At 40.0% G+C, this 25,831-nt stretch overlaps 1 protein-coding gene across 1 annotated transcript in view; it reads left to right on the top strand.

Annotated features, from left to right (window-relative positions):
- Nucleotides 1–25,831, top strand: part of LOC132824897 (zinc finger C3H1 domain-containing protein) — a 69,243-nt gene that overhangs the window by 31,789 nt on the left and 11,623 nt on the right. Inside the window, exons 17-24 of the mRNA XM_060839744.1 lie at nt 3,613–3,744; nt 4,207–4,328; nt 4,536–4,637; nt 9,491–9,616; nt 10,533–10,719; nt 15,187–15,373; nt 16,819–17,010; nt 25,504–25,744. Coding sequence (XP_060695727.1) covers nt 3,613–3,744; nt 4,207–4,328; nt 4,536–4,637; nt 9,491–9,616; nt 10,533–10,719; nt 15,187–15,373; nt 16,819–17,010; nt 25,504–25,744 — 1,289 coding nt within the window. The remainder of the gene's footprint in view (nt 1–3,612; nt 3,745–4,206; nt 4,329–4,535; nt 4,638–9,490; nt 9,617–10,532; nt 10,720–15,186; nt 15,374–16,818; nt 17,011–25,503; nt 25,745–25,831) is intronic.

Genomic DNA, 25,831 nt, shown 5'->3' with positions numbered 1-25,831 from the left:
GCGTGCAACTCTGGTCTCCTTCCTATTGGAAAGATGTGAAACTTGAAAGGGTTCAGAAAATATTTACAAGAATGTTGCCAGGGTTGGAGGATCTGAGCTACAAGGAGAGGGTGAATAGGCTGGAGCTGTTTTCCCTGGAGCGTCAGAGGCTAAAGGGTGACCTTATAGAGGTTTACAAAATTATGATGGATAGGATAAATAGACAAAGTCTTTTCCCTTGGTTTGAGGAGTCCAGAACTAGAGGGCATAGGTTTAGGGTGAGAGGGGAAAAATATAAAAGAGACCTAAGGGGCAACTTTTTCATGCAGAGTGTGGCAGGTGGGAGTAGATTGCGTTGGGATATCTGGGCGGCATGGACGGGTTGGACTGAAGGGTCTGTTTCCATTTTGTACATCTCTATGACTCTCTACTGTCCATGTGTCAATTTTGTATATCTAATCAGATCCCCCCCCCCCCCCCAGCCGCCAGCTCCAAGGAAAGCAAACTCAGCTTATCCACCCTCTCCTCAAAATTAGAGTTTTTTTATTCTGCACCTCACTCTGGTCAATCTCCTCTGCACCTTCTCCAGTGCAGTTATGTCCTTCTGATAATATGGTGACCAGAGCTGAACAGTGTTCCATCTGTGGCGTCAAAAGGTCTTTTGTAATAAGACTTATTTGTTCAGATCATTAACTCTGGCTAATGAAGAGAAGCAGTCTATGTTGTCTTCACCATCATGTCAACCTGTGCTGACACATTCAGGGATCTATGAACTTGTATACCAAGGTGCGCCCCCCCCCGCCCCCCCAAAAAAAAATGCACTACCTTGCTCTTATCAGAATTATATTCCATATTTGCCTCGTGTGGTGCATTTAATATTTTTCAGAAGTTGTGTTCACTGTCAAATTAGCTTTCTTTTGACCTCCATTATGCAATTAAAACATTCTAATAGAAGTAGATGTATGCTGATTTCAATCAAAACTATTAATTGTTTGTTAAGGGCAATATGTGCCCATCAGTTTGACGGCTTCATCCAAAACTGGGCACCATATAGTCAATGTCACGTGTTCTCCATTATACATTTGTAACAGTTGTCTCTCTAATTAGACTTTTGCACATTGCATAGAAGTGGATGCAGAGAACAAGGAAGAGAAATTAGTTGGGTTATCCAATTGTTTTGCCAAGAATGAGGCTAAAAAACTTTGGAAGAGCAAAATTAGAGGCTGCAAGATGGAGGAAATTGTAAATTCCAAGTTCTAAAGTCAGCATAAACTGGATGCCAAAGCTGTGAATAGTCTGGTTGAGCCCAAGACTGATTGAAAAGAGATTAGAATTAGTGGTCAGAGTAAGCATTTTGGGGAAGGAGCTAAGGGTAGTTCTATTCTAACTGGAAGAAATTGCAACAAAATGTTAGTTTAACTGCAGTAAATAACTGGTTATGGTAAGAACTTGACAATGTGTTCCCAACTTGCCTTCCAACAACACCACAGTTGGTTCATGTGTAATAGATATTTAGTATTTAATGAAGTTAAATCTGTTGTGCAGTTGTGTATCAGCTTTTTTGAAAAGCAAATAGGTCATCTGCACTCAGGATAATTGTTTTTGTGAACTCGGGCAATGCTTATAAACTGTAGTAAGGCTTGAAGAGGTACAATGTGCGAGCAATAAAATATTTTCTGCAATATATTTATTCCTACTTCTAAAAAATTTGCAGATTCATGTTGGAGAAATGCATTTTCATAGTTGTATTAGCCTATTAATGGAAATTCGGCTATGTTTCTTAATTTAATGTTGAACTATTTTAGCATTTTAATCATGAAGACTTAATATTTGATTTGATGTGCTGAAGAAGGAGAGCTGCAATAATGTTAATCACAATTTTTCTGTCTAACTTATATTCTCATTGAAATTTGGTGCAAGGCATGTTTTGACATTGGTAATAGTTGACATCCTTAAAGTATAAAGCTCATGAATCTTCGAATTGTTGCAAGAGATAAACTTATTTTCTCAAAGTTATGCATCAAATGCTGTAATTCTGCTGGCAGAAGTATTCTGTCGAACATAGAACAGTGCAGTACAAAAACAAACTGTTATGGTCAGCACAGACAGACTATGATCCACACTATCTAGATTAATTCCACATTATGCAGCACTGCTGCCTCACAGCAGCAGGGTCCCAGGTTCGATTCCAGCCTTGGGTGACTGTGTGGAGATTGCACATTCTCCCCATGTCTGTGTGGGTTTCCTCTGACAGTCCAAAGACGTGCAGGTCAGGTGAATTGGCCATGCTAAATTGCCCATAGCGATGGGTGCGTTAGTCGGAGGGTAGTAGGTCTGGGTGGGCTACTCTTCGGAGGATCGGTGTGGACTCGTTGGGCTGAAGGGCATGTTTCCACACTGTAGGGAATCTAATCTAATCTAATCTTGTGCGCACGTGGCCCAAATTCCTTTCTGCTTTGCCTATTCATATATCTGTCTAAATGCCTCTAAATGTTGGTATTGTATCTGCCGCCTTCCATGCAGTGTGTTCTAGCCCTGTATAAAACCAAACACTTGCCTCTCACATCTCCTTGAAACTTCTTCCCTTATCATTTATTTTTAAACCAGCGTCCCCGAGTATTTGATATTTTCACCCTGACAGACTCAGCAAACAGACTCCTTGTATCCAACTCGTTCATACCTCTCAGAATTTCATATACTACTTTCTGGTCACCGCTCTGGTGTTGAGGAGTGGGGAGGTTATTATTGACCAGAAACTTTGCCTACAAGAACAGGTCATTGGGTAGGAAACCATGCCCACTTGAATGTCACCCCCTCTACCATCTTCAACATTTTCTTTGCACTGATGCAGTGATAGATGTAACGTCTACAGGATGCACGGCAGTAAATGCTTGAATAGCGCCATAAAAGTCTCCAAATAGAGCCCGTGCACTCACTCCTTTTTAACAGGTTCCACCTTTGTCCTGTACAGGACAATATTGACGAGATTATCTGGTGAAGGGGGTTTAGGGTACATGCCTATGTACAACTCCAGGGAAGGTGTTGGGGGAGCAAGAGGGTGGGTGGTAAGTCATTTGAAGGTAGTACCTGGACTCCTATCAGTCCAGGACTGATCTCAGCAACGTTTCAGTAAGATAAGTTCACTTTTAATCACTGTAAACAAAAGACACTCAATGTTGGAAACAAGTCTTTGTAATGTTTCTCTCGGGACTCGAGATCTCCTTCAGATAATCCGAGATTTGGATAATCGAGGTTCCTTTGTAAACAGCTCTAAATATCCCTACTTGCAAGTACTGCAGTTGTCCTAGAAAGCACCTCACCTCTCAGGGGCAGTTAGGGATGGGCAAAAAATGCTGGCCTAATCAGAGCGATAACTGAATATGTTGGTACATTCTTATAAATTGAGTGCTGCAGTGATGATTTGCTGTCAGATTAACAAATTCTGTAGAGTTTATGCTTAAAGCAGAATGAGATGAAAAGTTAACATTGATAAATCTGCATGTTTGAAATTGACAGAAGGCTAACTGAAGTGTTTTATCGATAAGGTGATGTAAAACTGCATTTCTTCCTAGGTTTTCAAAGGTTGTCAAAGTTCAATGTGTATTGTTTTCATATGCTTAAACTTTTCTGCAGGTTCAGTCCGTACTTTCGTAACAAGGAAAGGCTTCTGATTAGTTCAGTCTCCTATAGCAACTTGATTGACCCCAAACAGAGTTTCTGTCGTTTTGATTTAACTGGTACATGCAATGATGATGATTGTCAATGGTGCGTATATTGCTTGATCTTGAAAGAATATTAAATTTTTAAAAATCAGTAGTGCAGTATAAGTAACAAGACTTTTCGTCAGATCTAGCACAAACATTAGCATGTCCTACTGTTTATTTGCTGTAAGAATTGTAAATGTTCTATCCTTAAGATAGGAGTATTGGAAGCTCCCTTCAAAATGCTAATTAAAAATATTTAATTTGAATGAATTACTTGTTCACTAGAGTATCTGTGAAGTTTGCAATACTTAAGGATTGGAAAGTCCAACTCTGTGGTTTAGTTAAGATTTATTTTCTGAATAGCAACAATTTTGCATTCTGGTTTTTAGTGCAAATAGAACCTAAAGTTGAGCGTTGTCTTCTGTACAAGTTGATTTACACCTATTGCAATATTAGGCTTGGTAAAGCGAAGGGGTAAAGCTTTACAAACCTATTAAACTTTTGAATTTTTTTCTCCCTCTAGGCAGCACATGAGAGATTGTATTTTAAATCAATTCCAGCTGTTTCAGGATCTTCTCTCTTACAATTTATCTCTGATAAAATGTTCAGATTTTAGTACAGATGAAGAAATCAGGGTTGCAGCAGGTAATTAAGTTGCTATCCGGGCTAGATGTTTGTGGAGTGCTTTAACTTAACATGCAAAGTACTGGTTTTGTGGCTGTATAACCGTACAAAGTGCGATCTCCGTATTCATTTCTTTTAATGTTACACGTAACATTTCTAGTTGAAGGTACTTTATTCTGAAGTGGAAGTTGGAAGCCTAAAACTAACAGATTTCTTATTTACATGAAGAAAATTACGTGGATAAACAGTTTGGCAAAAACAAAGATCGTATGACCACAGATGAGATGGCTGTTCTGCTTGTTAGCCAAGTGAATGAGAGTACTGGTCATAGTAAGTAAAAGTTTATTTTCTCACACTGAAGTCCTTCAGATATTTACTTTTGAACATGCAAATTGTTACTTATTTTCAAGTTTGCAAATTACTGGTGGTAAAATTTGAGCAGTTAGCCTGCATTTAGTCCAGCATGTATTTCCTCTTAAAGATTCCACCTTGGCTGAGTTAAGCATTAAATACTTCCACAGTGATGCATTTGGTTTTAAGAACAGTGTAAGAAAGACTTCTAGACTCATTCATAGAACATAACATAACATAAAAAAGTACAGCACAGAACTGGCCCTTTGGCCCATGATGTGCTGAGGTTTCATCCTAATGTATAATATAACAACTTTAACCTATGCACCCCACAACTCACTGCTATCCATGTGCATGTCCAGCAGTTGCTTAAATGTCCCTAATGAAGAATGGGCATTTGGTTGAAGCATCATACTAATTCAGATTAGTCACTGCTTGAGAGAAAAAGGAAACTGAGTGAGGAAGAAAATATTCAAGTTCTAATGTGGATATTGGTCATGTGGAGATAATCTAAATTGAAATGTGCATTAAAGTTTTTAGTTGGAAGACATGGCAGAATAGCGTGGGGCATTTAACTTGCAAACGGTTTGAAGCACATTTAAATGAATGCATGTGAATTCAACTAGTGTAGTTTTGTCTAACATGATTTTTGTGAAGTTTAATAACTACTACATTATTGCATTACATATAACACTGAGCTCTGCTGTCACCTTCACTCCTGGATCCACATTTTTTTAAGACCATAGTTGTCTCCTCACTACACCCATCTCCATAATTCTTGTTCCACTTTGATCCTCCACTTTGGCTTTGAGCTTGTACTTGATCTCTTCATTGAAACTGTCAATGTGGCATGGGCCACTAAATTTCTCTGATCTCCCTCACCACCCTAACTTGTTTCTTTCTGAACTTGGACTTTTTTTCAGATTTAACCCAATGTTATCCAATCTGCTTAGAGGGATGTTGCTATTGTCACCTGATGTGCTGGCCTCCACCTTGCACTATATAGTCAGTGCTCCCTTTTTCTAGAGAAAAGAAAAATGGTTGAATTTTAGTTTTGTTTTTCATTCATCGCTAGCCTTCACCTGCACCATCGCTGTTCTTCACGCCCTTGACATCTTCCATTTCTGGGCATTTCAGTCACCAATATTCATTGCAAACATGGTGACTTCCATAGGTATTTTAACTGGACCTCCTCAAACCCAGCTTCCTGTAGGCGCCTCATTCGATTCTCACAGCTTTTCAATCTCTGCCTCTGTAGCGATGATGCCATCTTTCACATGTCCTTTTTCTCTCTTCAACGAAGGATTTGCTCCCATGATTGACGGGACCTCGGCTGTCTCTGCATTTCTCACACTTCTCCCTCATTTCCACTCCTCCCCCACCCTCCCTTTTTCTCTTTCTCTTTCTCTTTCTCCCTCTCTTTTTCTCTCTCTCTCTCTCTTTCTTCCTTTTCTTTCTTTCTCTCTTTCTCTCTCTCTCTTTCTCTCTCTCTTCCTTTCTCTCTCTCTTCCTCTCTTCCTTTCTCTCTCTCTTCCTTTCTTTCTTTCTTTCCTTCTTTCTCTCTTTCTTTCTTCCTTTCCTTCTTTCTTTCTTCCCTTCCTTCCTTCCTTCCTTCCTTCCTTCCTTCCTTCCTTCCTTCCTTCCTTCCTTCCTTCCTTCCTTCCTTCCTTCCTTCCTTCCTTCCTTCCTTCCTTTCTTTCTTTCTTTCTTTCTTTCTTTCTTTCTTTCTTTCTTTCTTTCTTTCTTTCTTTCTTTCTTTCTTTCTTTCTTTCTTTCTCTCTCTCTCTCTCTCTCTCTCTCTCTCTCTCTCTCTCTCTCTCTCTCTCTTTTTCTCTCTCTCTCTCTCTCTTTCTCTCTCTCTCTCTCTCTCTCTTTCTCTCTCTCTTTCTCTTTCTTTCTTTCTTTCTCTCTCTCTTTCTTTCTCCCTTTCTTTCTCCCTTCCTTTCTTTCTCCCTTCCTTTTCCTTCCCTTCCCTTTCCTTCCCTCCCTCCCTCCCACGCCCAGCAAGAACAATTGGATTCAGTTGGCCTTGTGTTTCACCTGCTTCTACATTCAATGAGAAAATGAGGGCTGTACATGCTGGATAGCGCAGCAGGTCAGGCAGCATCCAAGGAGCAGGAGAGTCAACGTTTCAGCCATGAGCCCTTCAGGAATGAGGAAAGTGTGTCCAGCAGGCTAAGATAACAGGTAGGGAGGAGGGCCTTGGGGAAGGGACATTGGAAATGCGATAGGTGGAAGGAGGTCAAGGTGAGGGTGATAGGCCGGGGTGGGGGTGGAGAGGCTAGGACGGCGGTGCTGAGTTCGAGGGCTTTGACTGAGACAAGGTGGGAGGAGGGGAAATGAGGAAACTGGAGAAATCTGAGTTCATCCCTTATGGTTGGAGGGTTCCTAGGCGGAAGATGAAGCGTTCTTCCTCCAGCCCTCATGTTGCTACAGTCTGGCGATGGAGGAATCCAAGGACCTGCATGTCCTTGGTGGAGTGGGAGGGGGAGTTGAAGTGTTGGGTTGGTTGGTCCAGGTATCCCAGAGGTGTTCTCTGAAACGTTCCGCAAGTAGCGGCCTGTCTCCCCAATATAGAGGAGGCCACATAGGGTGCAGCGGATGCAATAAATGATGTATGTGGAAGTGCAGGTCAATTTGTGGCAGATATGGAAGGATCCCTTGGGGGTCTTGGAGGGAAATAAGGGGGGAGGTGTGGGCGCCAGTTTTGCATTTCTTGTGGTTGCAGGGGAAGATGCCGGGAGTGGAGATTGGGTTGGAGGGTCACCAACAGAGTCACGGAGGGAGTGGTCTTTGAGGAATGTTGATAGGGGAGGGGAGGGAAATATATCTCTGGTGGTGGGGTCCGTTTGGAGGTGGCGGAAATGACGACAGATGATAAGATGCATATGGAGGTTTGTGGGGTGGTAGGTGAGGACCAGTGGGGTTCTGTCCTGGTGGCGATTGGAGGGGCGGGTCTCATGGGCAGAGGAGCGGGAAGTTGAGGAGATGCGGTGGGGGGAAATTGTGGCCTTTGAAGAAGGAGTCCATCTGTGTTGTACAGTGTTGGAACTGGTCCTCCTGGGAGCAGATGCAGTGGAGACGAAGGAATTGGGAGTATGGGATGGCGTTTTTACAGGGGGAAGCGTGGGAGGAGGTGTAGCCTCGGTAGCCTTGGGAGTCGGTCGGTTTATAGTAAATTTCCATGTTGATTCAGTCGCCTGAGATAGAAATGGAAATGTCTAGGAAGGGGAAGGAGGAGTCTGAGAAGGTCCAGGTAAATTTGAGGACGGGGTGGAAGGTGTTGGTGAAGTGGATGAACTGTTCAACCTCCTCGTGGGAGCACGGGGCAGCGCCGATACAGCCATCGATGTAGCGGAGGAAAGGGTGGGGGGTGGTGCAAGTGTAGCTGCGGAAGATGGACTGTTCCACATATCCTACAAAGCGGCAGGTATAGCTGGGGCCCATGCGGGTGCCCATGGCTACTCCGTTGGTTTGGAAAATCTTCCTGACCTCTCCGCCCCCACCCCCACTCTGGCCTATCTCCCTCACCTTGACCACCTCCCACCTATCGCAGTTCCACCGCCCCTCCCCCAAGTCCCTCCTCCCTACCTTTTATCTTAGCCTGCTGGACACACTTTCCTCATTCCTGAAGGAGGGCTCATGCCCGAAACATCGACTCTTCTGCTCCTTGGATGCTGCCTGACCTGCTGCGCTTTTCCAGCAACACATTTTCAGCTCTACATTCGAAGAGTCATTCTGTGCCATTTCTGCCAACTCCAGTAGGATGTCACCACCAAATGCCGCTTCCTTTCCCATGTCAGCATTGCGCTGAAACCATTCTCTGTGACTCCCTGGTCTACTTCTCCACTCTGAACACTTCCTCATTTCTCTTCTTCATCCCATCACCCAACCCTCAGTGACCTTTCTAATCTGTGAACTGCTGCGAAGTTCTCTGGTTGCTAATCGACATGCTGACACATGTACTTCCAGTTTTATAAGTTGCTGTCATGCACTGAAAAAGACATTGTCAGAGAATATGTTGTGCCCTCTCCCCAAAGCCATCTTTCTGTGCACTTGCAGAAGGTGTACACCAGCCTTTATCACCTGACTCCTCACAATTCAAGGCCCCAAACAAGATTTTCAAGTGAAGGAGCGGTTTATTTGTACTGTTGTATTTTGCCCCTCCTAGTGTGGTCCCCTCTACATTGGCCAGACCAAATGCAGACTGGAAGACCGCAACATCTTGGCTGTGACTGTAAGAATGGCTCCAACTTTCCAGTGGCTTGTCATTTCACAGTACCACCTGTTCTCCAGCTAATATTTCCTAGGCCTGTTGAATTTCTTTTACTGAAGCCCAAAGCAAGCTGAAGGAACAGCACCTCATTTTCGCTTTGTCACTTTGCAGCCTTCAGGACTCAACATTGAATTCAGCAGCTTCAGCACATGAATGTTTTGATTTCCTTGTGTCTTGTTTGCATAATTTTTCTTTCAGTAAAAATGACCTATTTTAATACACATCTCACTTAGCCATTAATGTCTGTTTAGCACCTATAAAACTTCTCTACTATCAGTGCACCCCACCTTGTTTTTGTTTTTGCTTTGGGCACATTCCTTGTCGGTTTCATTTGGTCTTGCTTTGTCAACACAATAAAGGTATTCATTCCTCTGTCCCTTTCACATTTGAAGATGACTGACTGGACTTGGAGCATGAAATCTTTTCTGTCTCTGCAGATGCCAGACCTATTGAATTTCTCCACATTATTTCAGGAATGGTTCTGGAAATTGTGACACAAATAATATATATGCAAGTTAAAAATGTAACCTGTAACATTCTTTTTTTTTTGTTTCAGCACCTCCTTACACAACTTTCAAAGACAGAAGGAAATGGAAACCCCAACTTTCAAGAAAACCAGTTCCTGAAAGTAGCACCATTAATGGCAGTGATGATGAACAAAATTCTGGACCAATAAGATATGGTATGCAATCAGATTTCTGTTGATAGGCTTAAGCTAAGTTTGAAAAACCATTTGATTTTGATTTTGCAATGTTTGGACAAAGCGATCTTTATCCATTCTGAACATATGGGCAACTGTTCTTTGAATGAAGGTGGATAAAGCAGTATTCAGTTGACATGGTTCACCTATTCAGTTTTTCATTCATGGTGTGATTTTTAATAGCACAGTCCTCCTTCATGTCTCCTTTGATAGTAGATGGTCTTGATAAGATGATGATAGGGTTTATTGCATAAACAAACTTTTCCTTCTTTCACCATAGATAAAAATGCATCAAAAATCTATCCTTCAAAGGCCAGAAGTATTTTCCTAGCAACAATTCAAATAAACAATATTTAACACCTGGTATTAACTCATGAAGTTCTTAAACTGGAATTATGTAGCTAGATATAGGATTTGCAGGGAGGTTTTGTTTAATCTTATTTATTCCCAGCTGTAATTGTTTAGTAAACACTTCAAAGACCACTAAACATTGTACTGTTTTTAAGTGTTTGGGCATTACTGATACCTGGTATCTTTGATTTTTTTTCGAACCAGCTTTAACAAGGGGACTCCTTTACATATTGTAAAGCTGGAAATGTTGGGGGCCATCACTGCCCCAACAATATCTCTACTGTTCATGCTGCAATAAATCTCGTCCCTCCAATTAAAGGCAACACTTCAATACTTGAATGTCTTTGTGGAGGGGATTAGTTTGTCACAGGGAGCTTGTAATGTGTTTTTGAGCAGTGCAGTGAAATTTTGAAAACTGTACACCATTTAATTGTTTTAAAATTTATCACAAATCGGCTATTTTCTTGGGGATATTTTCTTAATGCTCAGTTCCTCAAGTTTGGATCTCTTTTCTGTGGAACGCAAAACAATATCCTCTATGTTTCAGCCAAGTCTGTGGAACATCCGTGGCCTGGAACCCAAGCTTTGGATGCAGTTATTACCCCAGATGATGTTCGGTATTTTACAGCAGAGACTGATGACATTGCCAATCTCGAAACAAGTGTGATGGAAAATCCCCAAGATGTGCAGCTTTGGCTTAAACTTGCATATAAATATATGAATCAGAAGGAAGGGTATGTTTTTTTAGTAATTTCCTCAACTAATGAAAGTAAATGAAGTAACTGCAGATAGGTTAATATTTAATTTGTTTCATTAAAATTCATTTGGTAAAACATTTCCTTGGAGAGGGTTAAGATATTGCCAAAGAAACTAGTCCTTAGCAACTCGCTCAAAGAAAATTTGAGTTGTCGTTGGCATATGTAGTTTTTTTTGCTTTACATATGTAGCGCATTATAGTACCCTTTTAGATAGCTTTCAGATGTGCTAAATTGTGTATTAACATATTTTCAAAATATCTGCATTTGTTAGATATTTCAAATAGTATAAAATGAAGGCCATGTATATTTAATATTTTGTGCAACATACTAATTGCTTCAACACCACAAAATATGGGAGTTGAAGTTTTGACTACGCTTGTTCTTTTATAGCCTGGGTTTACTTAAATTGTGTTGAGTCAGTTGCTTGTGTACATGAGCATAAGATCGGTGATACTTGGTACTTTTCAGCTGCAATTTAAATGCAGAAAGGTTTTGTATCTAATTTGTTTCTTATTGAGAATAAGCCACATCAATCTTGGATTCCATTAAGTCAGGAAGGCCTAACATGGGAAGCTATGAACTATAGAAACCACTCTTAAACTAACATAACATAAAAATACAATGTATGTTTTGATTTTGGAAGCTTGGAAAATTAATTACAATGCAAATTAATATTTTGCAGATATGTTTTGGTTTTTGAGACTGACCTATTAATATACAACAGCAGTCAGCTATTTTTGTTTAAAGTCAAATCTTAGGCTAGTTAAAAGTAGACCATCTGTGTAACATTCAGCTTTACCTTTTTTTTAAGCTTCCCTCCTTGTGATTGCCATCCCAATTGCAGGGATCTGTTCTCTTGTGATCCTGCTCTGATCCTTCTGTGTACAGTTTTTCTTCCCCCCACTTATTTTTTTTCCTTTATCCATTTGTTTAAAAGGGCAGAATCTGATCTGTAGCTTTAGAAATCAGTTTGCTACTGATTTGATTTTGTGCCAGTTTTAAAATGTCAGGCAACTGACATTGATATTTCTATTGCTGTCTCTGCACCCAAATTACTTCTGTTTTTCTATGCCAATTCATTTTTAAGGAAGTTCAAGTAGGGTGCTACAAGTCTTCAATTCTGAGGGAGTTTCTTAAACATTGTTAAATCACTGTGGTTATTTATGTTTGACCCAAGTTCTGCAAGAGCTGGCAGTCATTCAGCGTTTCAACCAAGAGACCTAAGGGGCAAATTTTGCATGCAGATGGGGGTGCATGTATGGAATGAGCTGTCAGAGGAAGTGATGGATGCAAGTACAATTGCAGCATTTAAATGGTATTTGGATAAGTATGTGAATAGGAAGGGTTTAGAGGGATATCGGCTACGTTCTGGCAAGTGGGACTAGATTAGGTTGGGATATCTGATCAGCATGGATCAGTCGGACAGAAGCGTCTGTTTCCATGCTGTACATCTCGATTAAAAGAACTTGAGTAATAACTATTTTAAGGATGTTACTAGCATAGTGGATATACAGGAACTAGTGGATTTGGCTTATTTGGACTTTCGGAAGGCATTTTATAAAATTCCACAAGAGGCTACTGATCAACATCAGCATGAATGGAAGGGGGTAATATACTGCACTGGATTGAGGTAAGTATTAGGTTATCCACTTTAGAGGGAATTGAGATGAGGATGATTTCTTAAATGATTGGTAAGTGTTGATATCCAAAGGCATCTGGGTTTCCTTGTTCATAAATCAATGAAAGGTAAATATAGATGCAGCAATACATTAGGATGGTTAATTTAACTATATGTTGACTTCATCGGAAGTGGATTTGAGTACAGGATTAGAGCTGTGTTGCTTCAATTGTATAAAACCTTAGTAAGAAGGCACCTGGATTGGTGTGTGCACTTTTTATCTGTTTACCCAAGTAAGGATATACTTGCTGTTGTGCAAGGTAAACCAGACTTGCCTCCTGGTATGGCACGACAGTCCTATAAGGAGAGATGGAGGAAACTGAGCCAGTATTCTTGAGCGTTTGAAAGCAAGTGATGTTAATGAAACTTTTTTTTAAAACAAAACTCCAAGGGTTCAACAAGGTAGATGCACGAAGATTGTTTCCCTTGGCTATGGGTGCCTGGACTTGGCGGCATATGTTTATTTGGGGGACAGTGATCCTATGGAATTTTCCAAAGAACTTTGACAACTCAGTTATTAACTATGTTCCAGACAGATCAGTGCACATTAATATCAAGGAATATGTGAATGTTACAAGAAATGTTGAGGTAGATATAGAATGCTCAAACAGCTTAAAGGGTTTAGTAGCCTGTTCTTCATGTTTGTTTGTGTTCCTATGTTTGATGGCAACTGGATGAAGGGTATAGCAACCAAGTCTAATCCTTGTTTCTACTTGCAGTTTCCTTTCTCTTCATTCCTCCCACATTCTTCTCTACACTGCCTGTTTTATATACAAATAAGTGCAAGCCAAAATGTGATTCATGTACTCTATTGATTTGAAGACTTCCTACTATTGAAAGTTCTCCCTCCTTCCTGTTTAAATAATTAATAATTTTCACAAAGCTTCCATCACTGTTTGCTGTGTACAGTGTCTCATCTCTTCATCTGAAGCCCACGTTTATTTCTCTCTCTATGTAGCCCTATGCAGTGCTTAAAGGCACAGCAGCACAGGAACAACTTCTGATGCATTCCTGTATACTTTCTAAATGAGTTTGTTTGAATTGCAGTGTATTTGGTTTTTGAGAAATACCAGTATTGATTGAGATTTCTATGCTTTTTAAAAATGAGAGAATCTGATGACCAAGTGAGTAGAGAGAGGATTAACTGCCACCTGGAAATATCAGGGAGAAGCAAGTGGCATTGGGCATAGTTTCCCAGTTACAGCGGCTTCTGGAGCTTTTTGAAATTGAGGTGTGATTCTGTGTTTCAGGAATTTGGTTCATGACATGCCAATGGGGAGAGAACAGTGTGTTCTCTTTATTTGGATCAGATTGTTCTATACTATGGAAAATGCATCCAGAGTTCTTAGTATAAAATGTTAAATGTGTCCATCCACCATTTGGCTACAAATCAGAAATATTTTGTTGTCTTAATTAAATAACAGATTAGTCATACTTGTCAAACAGTGTTTCATCAGACAAGTGGCTGAACAATACTGGTGCAAAACTTATTTAAATACATAAATTAGCATTCATAATCCTACACAGCAATACTTTGGTTCCTTTCTTTTTTTTGCCTTACTTACCTTCAGCTTTTCCCATTCATTTCTGAATTTCAGTTTTGCTGTAGTTATGGCTATGGCTATGGCTACTTCAGGCTTTGAGACAGGTTTCTAAAGGGCCTAATGCATTCCTGACGTATGTGTCAACGTAATCAGCAACAGCAGAGGTATTTTCTATGTATGGTGCCCACTTATTTGCTATGAATCTACTGCATCACAAGTTTTCAAGATTTTAGAAAATCACTTAACAAGATGTTCCTCTTAGTGTTGGGAAAGCCCAGAATTTCCTAAATAGGCAATCACTCTTCATGAGTGTTTGCTGATGACAACAACTTGTCAGCAACTTTTTCCTTGTCATCTGTTTGTACTTTCTCCACTACATTTGGACTACTAAAAATTCAAATTTTAGAATTTGGAATAACTCCATAGATTAGGGCATAGACGTTGGATTGAGAATCTTGTGAAGAAACATTTTTTTTAGAAACATGTCGTTTTACATCCGTCATTAATATGGAATGACTCAGTTACCCATGAGTGGATTCTTTGAGCTTATTTGGTTACTCTGGTTGATGTTAAATACCCAGTTACATCTCATTAAACAGTCTTGAGTTTTTGTGAGGCATCTGTCAGGAATGAGTGGTAATTACCGGTTCTTTTGAGATTAGCTTTTGATGATTGACTTGTGGGTAGCTAGGATGGTAGGTAGGAGTTGTTGAAATATGGGAGAAACCAATATAGCCTGTGGTGAAGCAAAAAATTATTAATCAAACCTCTGGATTTCCATGTTTTCCCATTTGTGCTAAATCTTAAAGTTATAGTCAGATTCAGAAGAATAATGACGGTCAAACAAGAAAGCTGATATTTCAAATGCCCTAAATTTGAGCAGTAACACTTCAACTGAAACATGTCACAACATTAAAATCTAAGTTGTGCTTTCTGTGGTCATTTATTTATTTAAATAAATACTTAGTTTCAGACAGTTGCTCCTAGTCGGTATTTGTCACTAATATATTTTGTTTCAAAAAGTTTAACATCATCGATATTCTGGAGAGGTCACATTTCCCCTCAAAGTACTCGAAGCTGCTTGGTATTATTTTCCTTCCTAAATAATGAGAAAATTAGCATGTGGGAATTATAGGGATGGTGCTACATTGTAATGGTAGAATTTGTCTAGGCAACAGTCTAATTGTGAAGTTCACATTGGTTTTAATTCCTTTCTCCTAGGACTCCAACAGAATGTTTAGATGCAGCATTGAATGCTTTAGCTCGAGCACTTGAAATTAACAGAACAGATCCTGAAATTTGGTGCCATTATCTCAACTTGTTTTCAAAAAGAGGTACAAAGGAAGAGGTTCAAGAGATGTGTGAGACAGCTGTACAATATGCCTCTACAAATGCTGTTTGGTGGACTGTAAGTACTTTGGAATTTTCTGGAACTTGTTCATGCTAGGTAACATGGAAATATAGAAAACAGGAGCTGGCTGATCATCCAACCCAGTAACGTGGGCCTGCTTTTTTCCTGTACCCTTTGAATATTTCAATCCTAAGAACTAGATTTGTTCGTAAAGAATTGTGGTAGCTGGAGAGCTGTGTCTCAGACGAGTCAAAAAGTCTACCTTTGAGTATTACACTAGCACCAGCCCTGTGTATGCCCTGTCCCATTGGTAGGACAGCCACAGGAGAAGTGGTGGTACAGTTATATCTGGATGGCTGTGAATTGACCCGAGAGTACTCAACATTGACCCTGTGCTCCTTGAAATTTTGAAAAATTCATTTCTGAAATGTGGGTGGTGTTGCCTGGACCAGCACTTATTGTCGAGTTGCCATTGAAAAGTAGTGGTGAGCTGCCTTTTTGAACCGTTGCGGTTCGTTTAGTTTAAGTGGACCCACAATACTGCAAGGGATGGAGTTACTTATACCATGTCACCAAGTCAAAGAAACCTGATTACCATAAGTCCCTATAGCCCCCACCTTGTTGTTGAATCAGTGTTTCATGTTTGCAACTACTTGGAAGAAGCACTGAGGGTTGCAAGGTCACTTGGGAAAGACTGATGGTGGCTAAGGGTGCAGAATGTACTCTGGGCGGTTGACTTTAATGCCGTTCGTTGAGTCCTAAAGGACATCCTTCCTAGATTGTGATTGTGGCAGGTGATGAGGGACCCAATAAGAGGGAGAAATGTACTTTACCTTATCCTTGAGAACCTGTAGACTGTGGATGAACTTGTTTATGCCAAGCAGATATACGCTCATAGCAGCAAAAATATGGGAATGCCAGGGCCTGCAAGTTCTTCTCTGAGCCACCCATCATCCTGAGTTGGGAATACATTGCATTTCCTTCACTATTGCTGGTTCACATTCCTGGAGCTTCCTCCCTGATAGCATTGTCGATCTCTGTACATCAAATGGACTGCAATGGTTAAAGACAGCTCACCATGATGTTCTCTAGGGAAAATAAAGGTGGGCAATAAATGCTGGATCAGCCACAAAGTCTTTGAATTTAAAAAACACACTTGCTCTGAATCCAGACTCTCCATGTTGTATAGTGATGTGAAAGTCCTGCTTATTGGAGGTGCCATTTTTCAGTTGAGATATTAAATCCAGTTCCCATGTTTTGATATTGGACTATGTTACTGTAGCAAGTACTATGAGAAGGGAACGAGTCGAGATTCTCTCCATGTTCTAGCCAAAATGTAACACTTAATCAGCAAAGAATTGTTAAGTTACTTTATTATGGTTTGTAATTTACCTTCAGTGGTTTCCCCATCTAACATTGTTCCAAAGTGCCTGAGTATGTGCACTTTGGAAGATTTGAGATTGATCTTCCTTTAGATCCATAATGTTGTTTTCTGATTGCAGTATTTGACGCTCGAGAATTCTTTTGATGGAAAAGACTACGTGTGTAGTCGAATTGTGCAGTTCCTGATGGAAACAATTGAAAAATCTGAAAAATCTGAAATTCTATCTTTTCAACTACTTCAATCCCTTCTTTTTTGGGTGCAATTAAGTCTGTTTACTGGAAGACATCAGAATGCACTGGCCATCTTTCAGGTTTGTATTTTGGATGACATTGAGTTCGAAATTATGTTTTGATACACTGAAAGAAGTGTATGGTGTCTTCAACTTTGATCTTGGAAGCAAGAGAGCATGCTTTTTAAACCATGATTTGACCCCAGTAGGTGGTGGTGAATTCTGAAACCCCGCTTTAGGAAAGATATCGAGGCCTTTTAAATTGACAAAGTTTTGCTCTTGAGCTTCTATCCTTGATAGTTGGCTACCTGTGGGAATAGTTTCAATATGATTTCCTGTGGGCACTCTTTTTATAGTGCAATAATACCTATAACAAAATATTTATTGAAATATTTGTGTAGCTTTGCACAGTTTTGCTATGGTGTAAGGAATTCCTAACAGAATGAAAATCAAGGGTGGAGGGTGGATACTCTCCACTCAGTGTAATCATACCTGACACAAAGGAGGGTGGTGATGGTTGGAGGGAAGTCCTCTCAGGTCCAGAATATCTCTGCAGAAGTTTCTCAGGTTAGTGTCATTGGCCCTGCCATCTTCAGCTTCATCAATTACTTTCCTACGTATGGTTTAGGAGTAGAAATGTTTGCCAGTGTTGAGCACCATTGGCAACTCCTCAGATACTGAAGCAATCTGTGTCTGATTGCTGCAAGACCTGTGTATTATCAAGGCTTGGGCTGAAAAATGACATGAAACATTTGTGCCACATGAATCCAGGCAACATCTCCAATTTGATATTCAGTGAATTTGTTATCATTGAATACTCCACTATGAACATTCTGGGTGTTCCATTGACCATAACCTGAACTGGATGAGCCATATAAATAAAGTGGCGACAAGAGATCAGAAACTCGGAATCCGGAAGCAAGTAACTCTCACCACCTGACTCCCCAGAGGCTGCCCATCATCTAAAAGGCACAACTGTGACAGAATACTCCCCACTTTCCTGGATGAAAGCAGGTACAACAATGCTCAAGCATTGACACCACTGAGGACAAAGCAGCCCACTTGATTGACACCATAATCACAAACATCCATTCCTGCTACCATCAATGCTCCGTAGCAGCAATGTGTACCATTTACCCAATGCACTGCAGAACCTGACCAGGACTACTTAGATAACATATACCAAGGTCATGGACGCTAACATCTGGAAGGGAAGGGGCAGCAGATGCATGGGAACACGACAACCAAGAAGCCCTCCAAGCCACACTCCTTCATGATTAGGAAATATATTGCCACTCCTTCACTAGCTGGGTCAAAATACTGGAAACCCCTCCATGTTGGCATTGTCCTACAGCAAGTGAATTGCAGCAATTCAAGGAGGCAACTCAAGACCACCACCTCAAGGGAACTAGGGATGGGCGAATGCTAGCCAAGCCAGCGGCACCCACAGTCAAGAATAAATAAAAGCGTTGGAAATTGGTTTATCAGTATATTAATTATGATTGAGTTCCACATTTCAAGCTGCCTTGATGGTTTAATGATGTCATACGTACTGTGAGTGCACTCTGTTCATTGTACCATCACCCGTTAAAGGGCACTTGATTCCTAGGTGCTCTTGAGCAGCAATTTCCCAATTGTGGGTCCAGGCCATATGGGTGGATAACCTGATTTGTATTTCCAGTTATTTTTTTCTATTCTCATTTGGTGTCTCTTGGAATTAAATGAGCCTTTAGGCTTGAAAAAAGATTATCTTTGGAGTATTGCCTTATTGGTAATAAAATCCTGAATTGCGAATCCAAGATCCTTTGTATTAGGAATTTAAAATATTGGAACAGTTCTCATAAATACTGGCCTTCATGATTACAGTTACTGTGAGATGTAATCATCCATTCTTGCAGGCTTGAATCATTAGTGTGGCATATTTCAAGCTTGTATTGTGTTCTGTAGTTTGATAGTGTTGGAAACCATGGTAAGAAATTTGGTGTCTCTTAGAGTTATAGATATATACAGCATGGAAACAGACCCTTCAATCCAACTTGTCCACGCTAACCAAATATCCAAAATAATTCTTGTCCCATTTGCCAGCTGCTTTGCCCATATCCCTCTTTACCCTTCCTATTCATATACGCATCTAGATACCTCTTAAATGTTGTAATTGTACCAGGCTCCTCCAATTATGGCAGCTCATTCCATACATGCACCACCCTCTGTGTGGTAAAAGTTGCCCCATACGTTCCTTTTAAATCTTTCCTCTCTTAACTTAAACCTATCCCCTCTAGTTTTGGACTCTCCCACCCTGGGAAAAAGACCTTGTCTATTAAGCTTCTCCATGCCCCTCATGACTTTAAACCTTATAAAGTCACCTCTTAGTGAAAATAGCCCTAGTCTATTCAGTTTCTCTCTATAGCTCAAACCCTTCAACCCTGACAACCTCCTCATAAATAGTTGCTGAACCCTTTCAAGTTTCACAACATCCTTCCTATGGCAGAGAGACTAAAATTGCATGCAGCAATCCAATAGTCGATGCACCAATGTCCTGCCCAGCTGCAACGTGACCTCCCAACTCCTATACGCAATGCACTAACCAATAAAGGCAAAAAACTGCTCCACCACTATCCTGTCTATCTGAGACTCCACTTTCAAGGACCTATGAAGCTGCACTCCAAGGTCTCTTTGTTCAGTAATACTGCCCAGTACCTTACTGTTGTGTATAAATCCTGCGAAGATGTGCTTTTCCAAAATGCCGCACTTCATGTTTTATCTAAATTAAATTCCATCTGCCACTGTTAGGCCCATTGACCCATCTGATCAAGATCCTGTTGTACTCTGAGGTAACCTTCGCTGTCCACTTCACCTCCAATTTTAGTGTCATTAGCAAAGTTATTAATCATATCTTCTATTTGACAAAAAGCAGTGGACCTAGAACCAATCCTTGTAGCACACCACTGGTCACAGACCTCCAGTTTGAAACAATGCTGCACCACTACCCTCTATCTTCTACCTTCGAGCCAGTTCTGTATCCAAATAACTAACTCTTCCTTTATTCCATGTGATCTAATCTTGCTAACCAATCTACTCTGAGGAATCTTGAAGTCTATCTAGATTATGGGCACCACTCTGCCCTCTTCATTACTACTTCAAAAAACTCAATCAAGTTTGTGAGGCACAACATGATTTCCCACACACAAAGCCATGTTGTCTATTCCTAATCAGTCTTTGCCTTTCCAAATACATGTAAATTCTGTCCCTCAGGATTGCCTCCAACAACTTATCCACGACCAATGTCAGGCTTACAGTTCTGTAGTTCACTGGCTTTTCCTTAACCACATTTCTTAAATAGTGGCACCAAGTTAGCCAACCTCCAGTCTTCTAACACCTCACCTGTGGTTATCTGTGACACAGATATCTCAACAAGGGACCTAGCAATTGTTTTATAGCTTCCCACAGAGTTTGAGGGTAGACCTGATAAAACATTTATTCACCTTTATGCATTTTAAGACATCCATCACCTCTATAATGTGGACGTTATCAAGATGTTGCTAATTATTTCCTGATGTTGTCTATCTTCCATATCCTTCTCCACACTTCAGCACTGATGCAAAATACTTGTTTAGAACCTCTGCAACTCCACACATGGGTAGCCTTTTTGATCTTTTAAGAGGCCCTGTTGTCCTTTGTGTATTTATAAAATCCCTTGGGATTCTCCTTTAATCCTATTTGCCAAAGCTGTCTCATGTCCTTTTTTTTGCCTTCCTGATGTCCCTTGAGAATGCTCCTTCTGCCTTTATACTCTCCGATGAATTTACTTGGTCTCTGCTGTCTGTCCTGAGATGTGCTTCCTCCTTTTGCTTGACCAAAACCTCAATTTCTCTAGTCATTCAGCATTCCCCACACCTACCAGCCTTGCCCATCACCCTATCAGGAGCCTACTGTTTCTGGAGTCTCGCTGCCTTTTTATTTCGAAGGTTCCCATTTTCCAGCTCTCCCTTTACCTGCAAACATCTGCCCCCAGTCAACTTTTGAAAGGTCTTGGCTAATACCGTCAAAATTGGCCTTCCTCCGATTTAGAACTTTAGCATTCAAATCTGATCTGTCCTTTTCCATATTTTAAAACTCAGTTATGGTCACTGGTCCCACAGTGCTCTCCCACTGGCACCTCAGTCACTTGCTTAAAAATGTGTTGCTGGAAAAGCAGGTCAGGCAGCATCAAAGGAGCAGGAGAATCGACGTTTCGGGAATAAGCCCTTCTCAGTCACTTGCCCTGCTTTATTTCCCAAGAATAGGTTAAGTTTTGCATCATCTCTAGGTACATTCACATACTGAATCAAAGAATTTTCTTGTATATACTTAACCAGTTCCTCTCCATCCAAACCCTTAATGCAATGGCAGTCCTGATCTAGGTTTGGAAAGTTAAAATCTCCTGTCATAACCAATTTATATTCTTATAACTGATTTCTCCTTACAAATTTGTTTCTCAATTTCCTGTTGACTATTAGGTGGTCTGTGGTACAATGCCAATAAGTTGATCATCCCTTTGTCAGTTCCACCCAAATAGCTTCACTTGCATTGAAATAAATGCAGTTTAATTTATCTTTGTTCCTGCCTGTCCTGACTGTTTGATTTGCTCCTTTTCCCTACTGTACCAGTCTCAGACTGGTCTCTTTGCTCACTATCTCCCTGGGCCCCCTACCGTACGAGTTTAAATCCTCCCAGCAGCTGTACTTTCAGTACATTCGTCCCCATTGAATTCAGGTGCAGTCGTTACCTTCTCACATCTGGTTTCGTTTATGTGCCGAATTCCATTTTCATCCTATTTAGACTGATGAATTGAAATCGCCCCTTATTCTCCATTGGGTGGAAGGAGGTTGCTGTTCTGATTACTTTGCCATTCAGGATTTCAATCCTGCAGTAAAGCTGGCTACCTTAAAGTGTGAGCTGTAGAACCTCTTGCTGTTTTCAAAATGAATGGGATGAATCAATTGACTCATTTGTTTCAGTTAGAAATGTTCTATGAGCAGCAATATTCCCCAAACTTGTCTGTCTAGCCATCTGTCTGGCTCATTAACAAATAAATTCTTCTTTTTCTCAAGCTGCAATGGATAGCTGTAAAGAGAACTTAAATCTGTGATTCATTTGCAAATCCTTTGTGGAAAATTGGCCAAAACTGCCTGTCTTGGTCCAAATGGTTCAGGTGGATGTTAGAATCTTTGGCACTATGTAGAGAGTTGGGAGTTGGCCTAATGTACCAAAATAGATTTATTAGCCATTTCAATTATTTTTATGGAACGTTGCTACCTTTTTTTAAAAAAAAATGCCATGTTGTTATGTAAATGATTCGCTATTGGTTTTAGTTTTAACTTTTGGGTTTGTAATTGCATGTCCATCTGGATTGTCAGGTGCTCTACCTTTTTTATTAATAGGTTAGTATAAGAAATTTTTAGATGACAACTTCATTTAAAGTTGCCCAGCTTACAAAGGGTTACGTGAAATATATGGTACAGTAATAAATCCTTTGGCCCAACCAGTCCACACTATATTTACGCCATTTGAGCCTCCTCCCAATTTTTCTCAACCAACTCTATCATCGTAGCCATTTATTCCCATCTCCCTCAAATCTTTGGTTTCCTCTTAAAGTATCTGTATTATTTGCTTCAACCACTCCCTGTGGTATTGAGTTCCACATTCCTAGTCGCCTTGGGAAGTTCTGAATTTTTTTTTACATGTTTGAATTTCTTGGTGGCAATGTTGTTTACATTGGTCACGAAAGGAGCCATGCTGTCTGAATTCATTCTTGAGTACTTTACTGATCTTAAAGACCTTCAATTACACTTTGTCTTTGACAAGAAAGAAGAAACCCAACTTTTTTTTTCCTGATGTGTATGTCCAATTATCATTCTAAAATCTGTGCAACCTTGCAACTGCTTCGTACCTTCCCTGTATTGTGGTCACCAGAACAGCTCGGATCCAACACTGATCCGTGTGGAACATTATTTTCCACTTTGTTAATCTTTTACTCCCACTTTCTGATTTCTCTTTTGAGGTCAGCTAGCAGTCCATTCTGCTGTTTGTTCCCATCTTACATTCTGTAACATAATTAATTAGCATATTATGGGGTGCCTAGTCAAAAGCATTTAGGAAATCCACTTGAATAACATCTGTGTTCCTGCTGTATATTCTATTACATCTTGTTAGTAAGATGATTCAAGATTTCCTTTTGAAGTCCATGATAATTATTCATTTGTTCCCCTCACTTCTACATGTACCCCCTGTATTTGTCTTTTAGCAGATTGCTCTTGATGGCTTTATAATTGACCCTAGTGTTGATAGCTAATAAAGTTGAAGGTATGGCCCACTGGTCCTTTTTTGTAAATTGGTGTTCAGCTGATGAATTGTGCATTGTGTGCTGACTGCACCAGGATCGGGCAGGAGGTTCTGGAATTGCATATACCAGGGTGCCCTAAGTGGGATCACAAGCTGAAACTTTGGACTTATGAACTCTGCAGATATTGCTGTCGTGGTGCTCTGACTAAATAGTAAGAGATGTACAGCTGTCTTTTCACTCTGACAGGTCTCTGTGATTAGTTATAATCGTTGTCGAGCTTCAAAATAGGGCCACAATGTTTGGAAAGTGCTGGCATAGACATTACAGCATTAAAAGTTGCATTTACTAATGCTGCAACACCAGGGGGAGCATTTCCTGCACATACCGCAGAGGCGGTGTCAGCTGTGGTAATGAGACTTTTGATCAAGCCCATTTTTGCACCTCATTTTCAACTCAACTGGCATCTAAATTTAAATTTTGATGTTAACCAAATTCAGGTACTTGCAAATAAAGTGAAACAGAATCCTATTAGTATTGACTGTTTCTCCAAAATATTATGTTCATTTGCCAGTCATTATTAAAATTCTCATGTTGGATATATTTGAAGTACTTTTTAAATTAGACTTCTATATAAGCTGTCAGAAAACTGAAGTGTTAAAGTGTTTCATCTCCTTGCTTTATTTATTTTCTTCAAATATATGTACTCTTCAGTAGCTAGGCTCTCCCAGAAAACTAAACTAAATGTACCTCATAAATATTACAAGTACATTTCCCAACACAAGGCTGGAAACATTAACTTTAGGATTGAATCTTTAATTGTTGATTGAACTACCTGGGCTGTGTAGGAATTTGGGATTTTCTATTACCCTGTTCCTGCTGCTGACCAGCATGGTGTTAGGATTGGTCATGCATACACTGGTGGCTACATTATGAGCTGAGTGTGCATACATGACTAACTTCTAATTGGTGGTAAGAATTGCAGTGCGAAACCTTCTAATCTAATAATGTGGCATCTCTTCGCCTTGAGCAGTTGTCTTAGATCTTTTTGCCTGCCTTGTTCTCATTCTTTTAAACAAGCCTCCTTTTTTAAAAGTTACTATGGCATCTGTTTTGATCAAACCTTCTGGTAGTTCAATCCATAGCACCTTTTAACGCACATTCTGGTTTGCATTTGCAGATCAATCCCTTCATTAGAGATCAGTTGTTTGTTCCAAGTAGTTTGTTTTGATTATTTACCTTGCCTAATTTTAAGCATCTCTATCAAATCATCATGTACTCAGGTTTGAAGAACAGCAGTCATGTTTTTATTTGTCTTCATAATTATATTTCCTAATGGACACATACTTTGAATCTGTTTTACCCTCTCTTGCCACAATACATTAATGTGGAGCCCAAAACTCTGCACACTACTCAAACAGCATGACAAACAAATTTATCATTACATTTTAACTCTCGTTTCTTGTGTAGCCTACTTACCATAAAGCTCAGCATTTCATTAGCTGTTTCTAATGCTCCTATCCAATTGAGCTCCTGCTTGAAATATATTCTGGGTGTAAACTGCTCCCACCCATTTCGTATAACCTATCTTTCTATATGAAGTACATTTTTGACCAAAATTTACTTACTGACACTGAATTTCTAAAACTTTTCCCCCATTCCACTGTGTTCAGTTATCCCTTGCAGTGTCATTTTATGCACAGTTATTTCTGTAACGTTGAAACCCGTTGTCTAGCTTGATATCCAAATGGTTCAAATTTATTCCCGTTCGTCCCCAATTGATTTTTGTTTTTAAATTTCTAAAGTAACATTTGAAGATGTACTCTTTCACATGTTTTATAAGATAAATAAGGTCACTTAGGTTGTCTTCAGCTTTGTAAATTTCCAACATAAACTGCAACTATTAATAAAGCTTAATATGCAGTCTGAGTAAGGGCATTCCAATTTACCACTTTGCATTTTTGTGGTAAAAATAAAACTTCCGTGTTTGCACATTTTCAGGACTTTGAGAGTTGTGCTGAGAGGACATTTGCTCCACCTTGTTAATCTTGAGTTTTCTAATACTTAAAATTTCATGGGATGTGGGCATCACTGGCTCGATCAGCATTTATTATGTATCCCTAATACCCCAGAAAGCGGTTGAGTTAACCAAATTGCTGTGGGTCTGGAATTACCTCTAGCCAGACCAGGTAAGGATGCAACTTGAAGTATGAATTAGCAAATTGTATTCATATTTTTGATCATATGTTTTACAGAATGCCCTGAAGAGTTCAGATGGTAACAAAAGTGTGGCAGGATATTTAAATACAAATGACTGCTGCTTGGCTTGGCTAGCCTATATTCACCTCATTGAATTCAACACTCTCCCTTGCCGGTTCTTCGACCCAGCTGTAGCCATTCCTTCTAAGCTTGTAATGAAGGAGCCATTTCTCATCCCTTGGCAAACATCAAAAGATATAAAAACACATCCTGACACATTACTTGCATTGTTTGAAGGTGAAGTTAATAAGCTTTGAATCTTTTGAGCTTGTTAATTTACAAGTCAAAATTTCAATGAATTAATGATTTCTTTCTAACCAATTT

This window comes from Hemiscyllium ocellatum, chromosome 19, assembly GCF_020745735.1.
Source record: "Hemiscyllium ocellatum isolate sHemOce1 chromosome 19, sHemOce1.pat.X.cur, whole genome shotgun sequence".
NCBI lineage: Eukaryota > Metazoa > Chordata > Chondrichthyes > Orectolobiformes > Hemiscylliidae > Hemiscyllium > Hemiscyllium ocellatum.
Note: the sequence above shows the minus strand (reverse complement) of the source record. Positions and strands in the feature narration are given on the sequence as shown.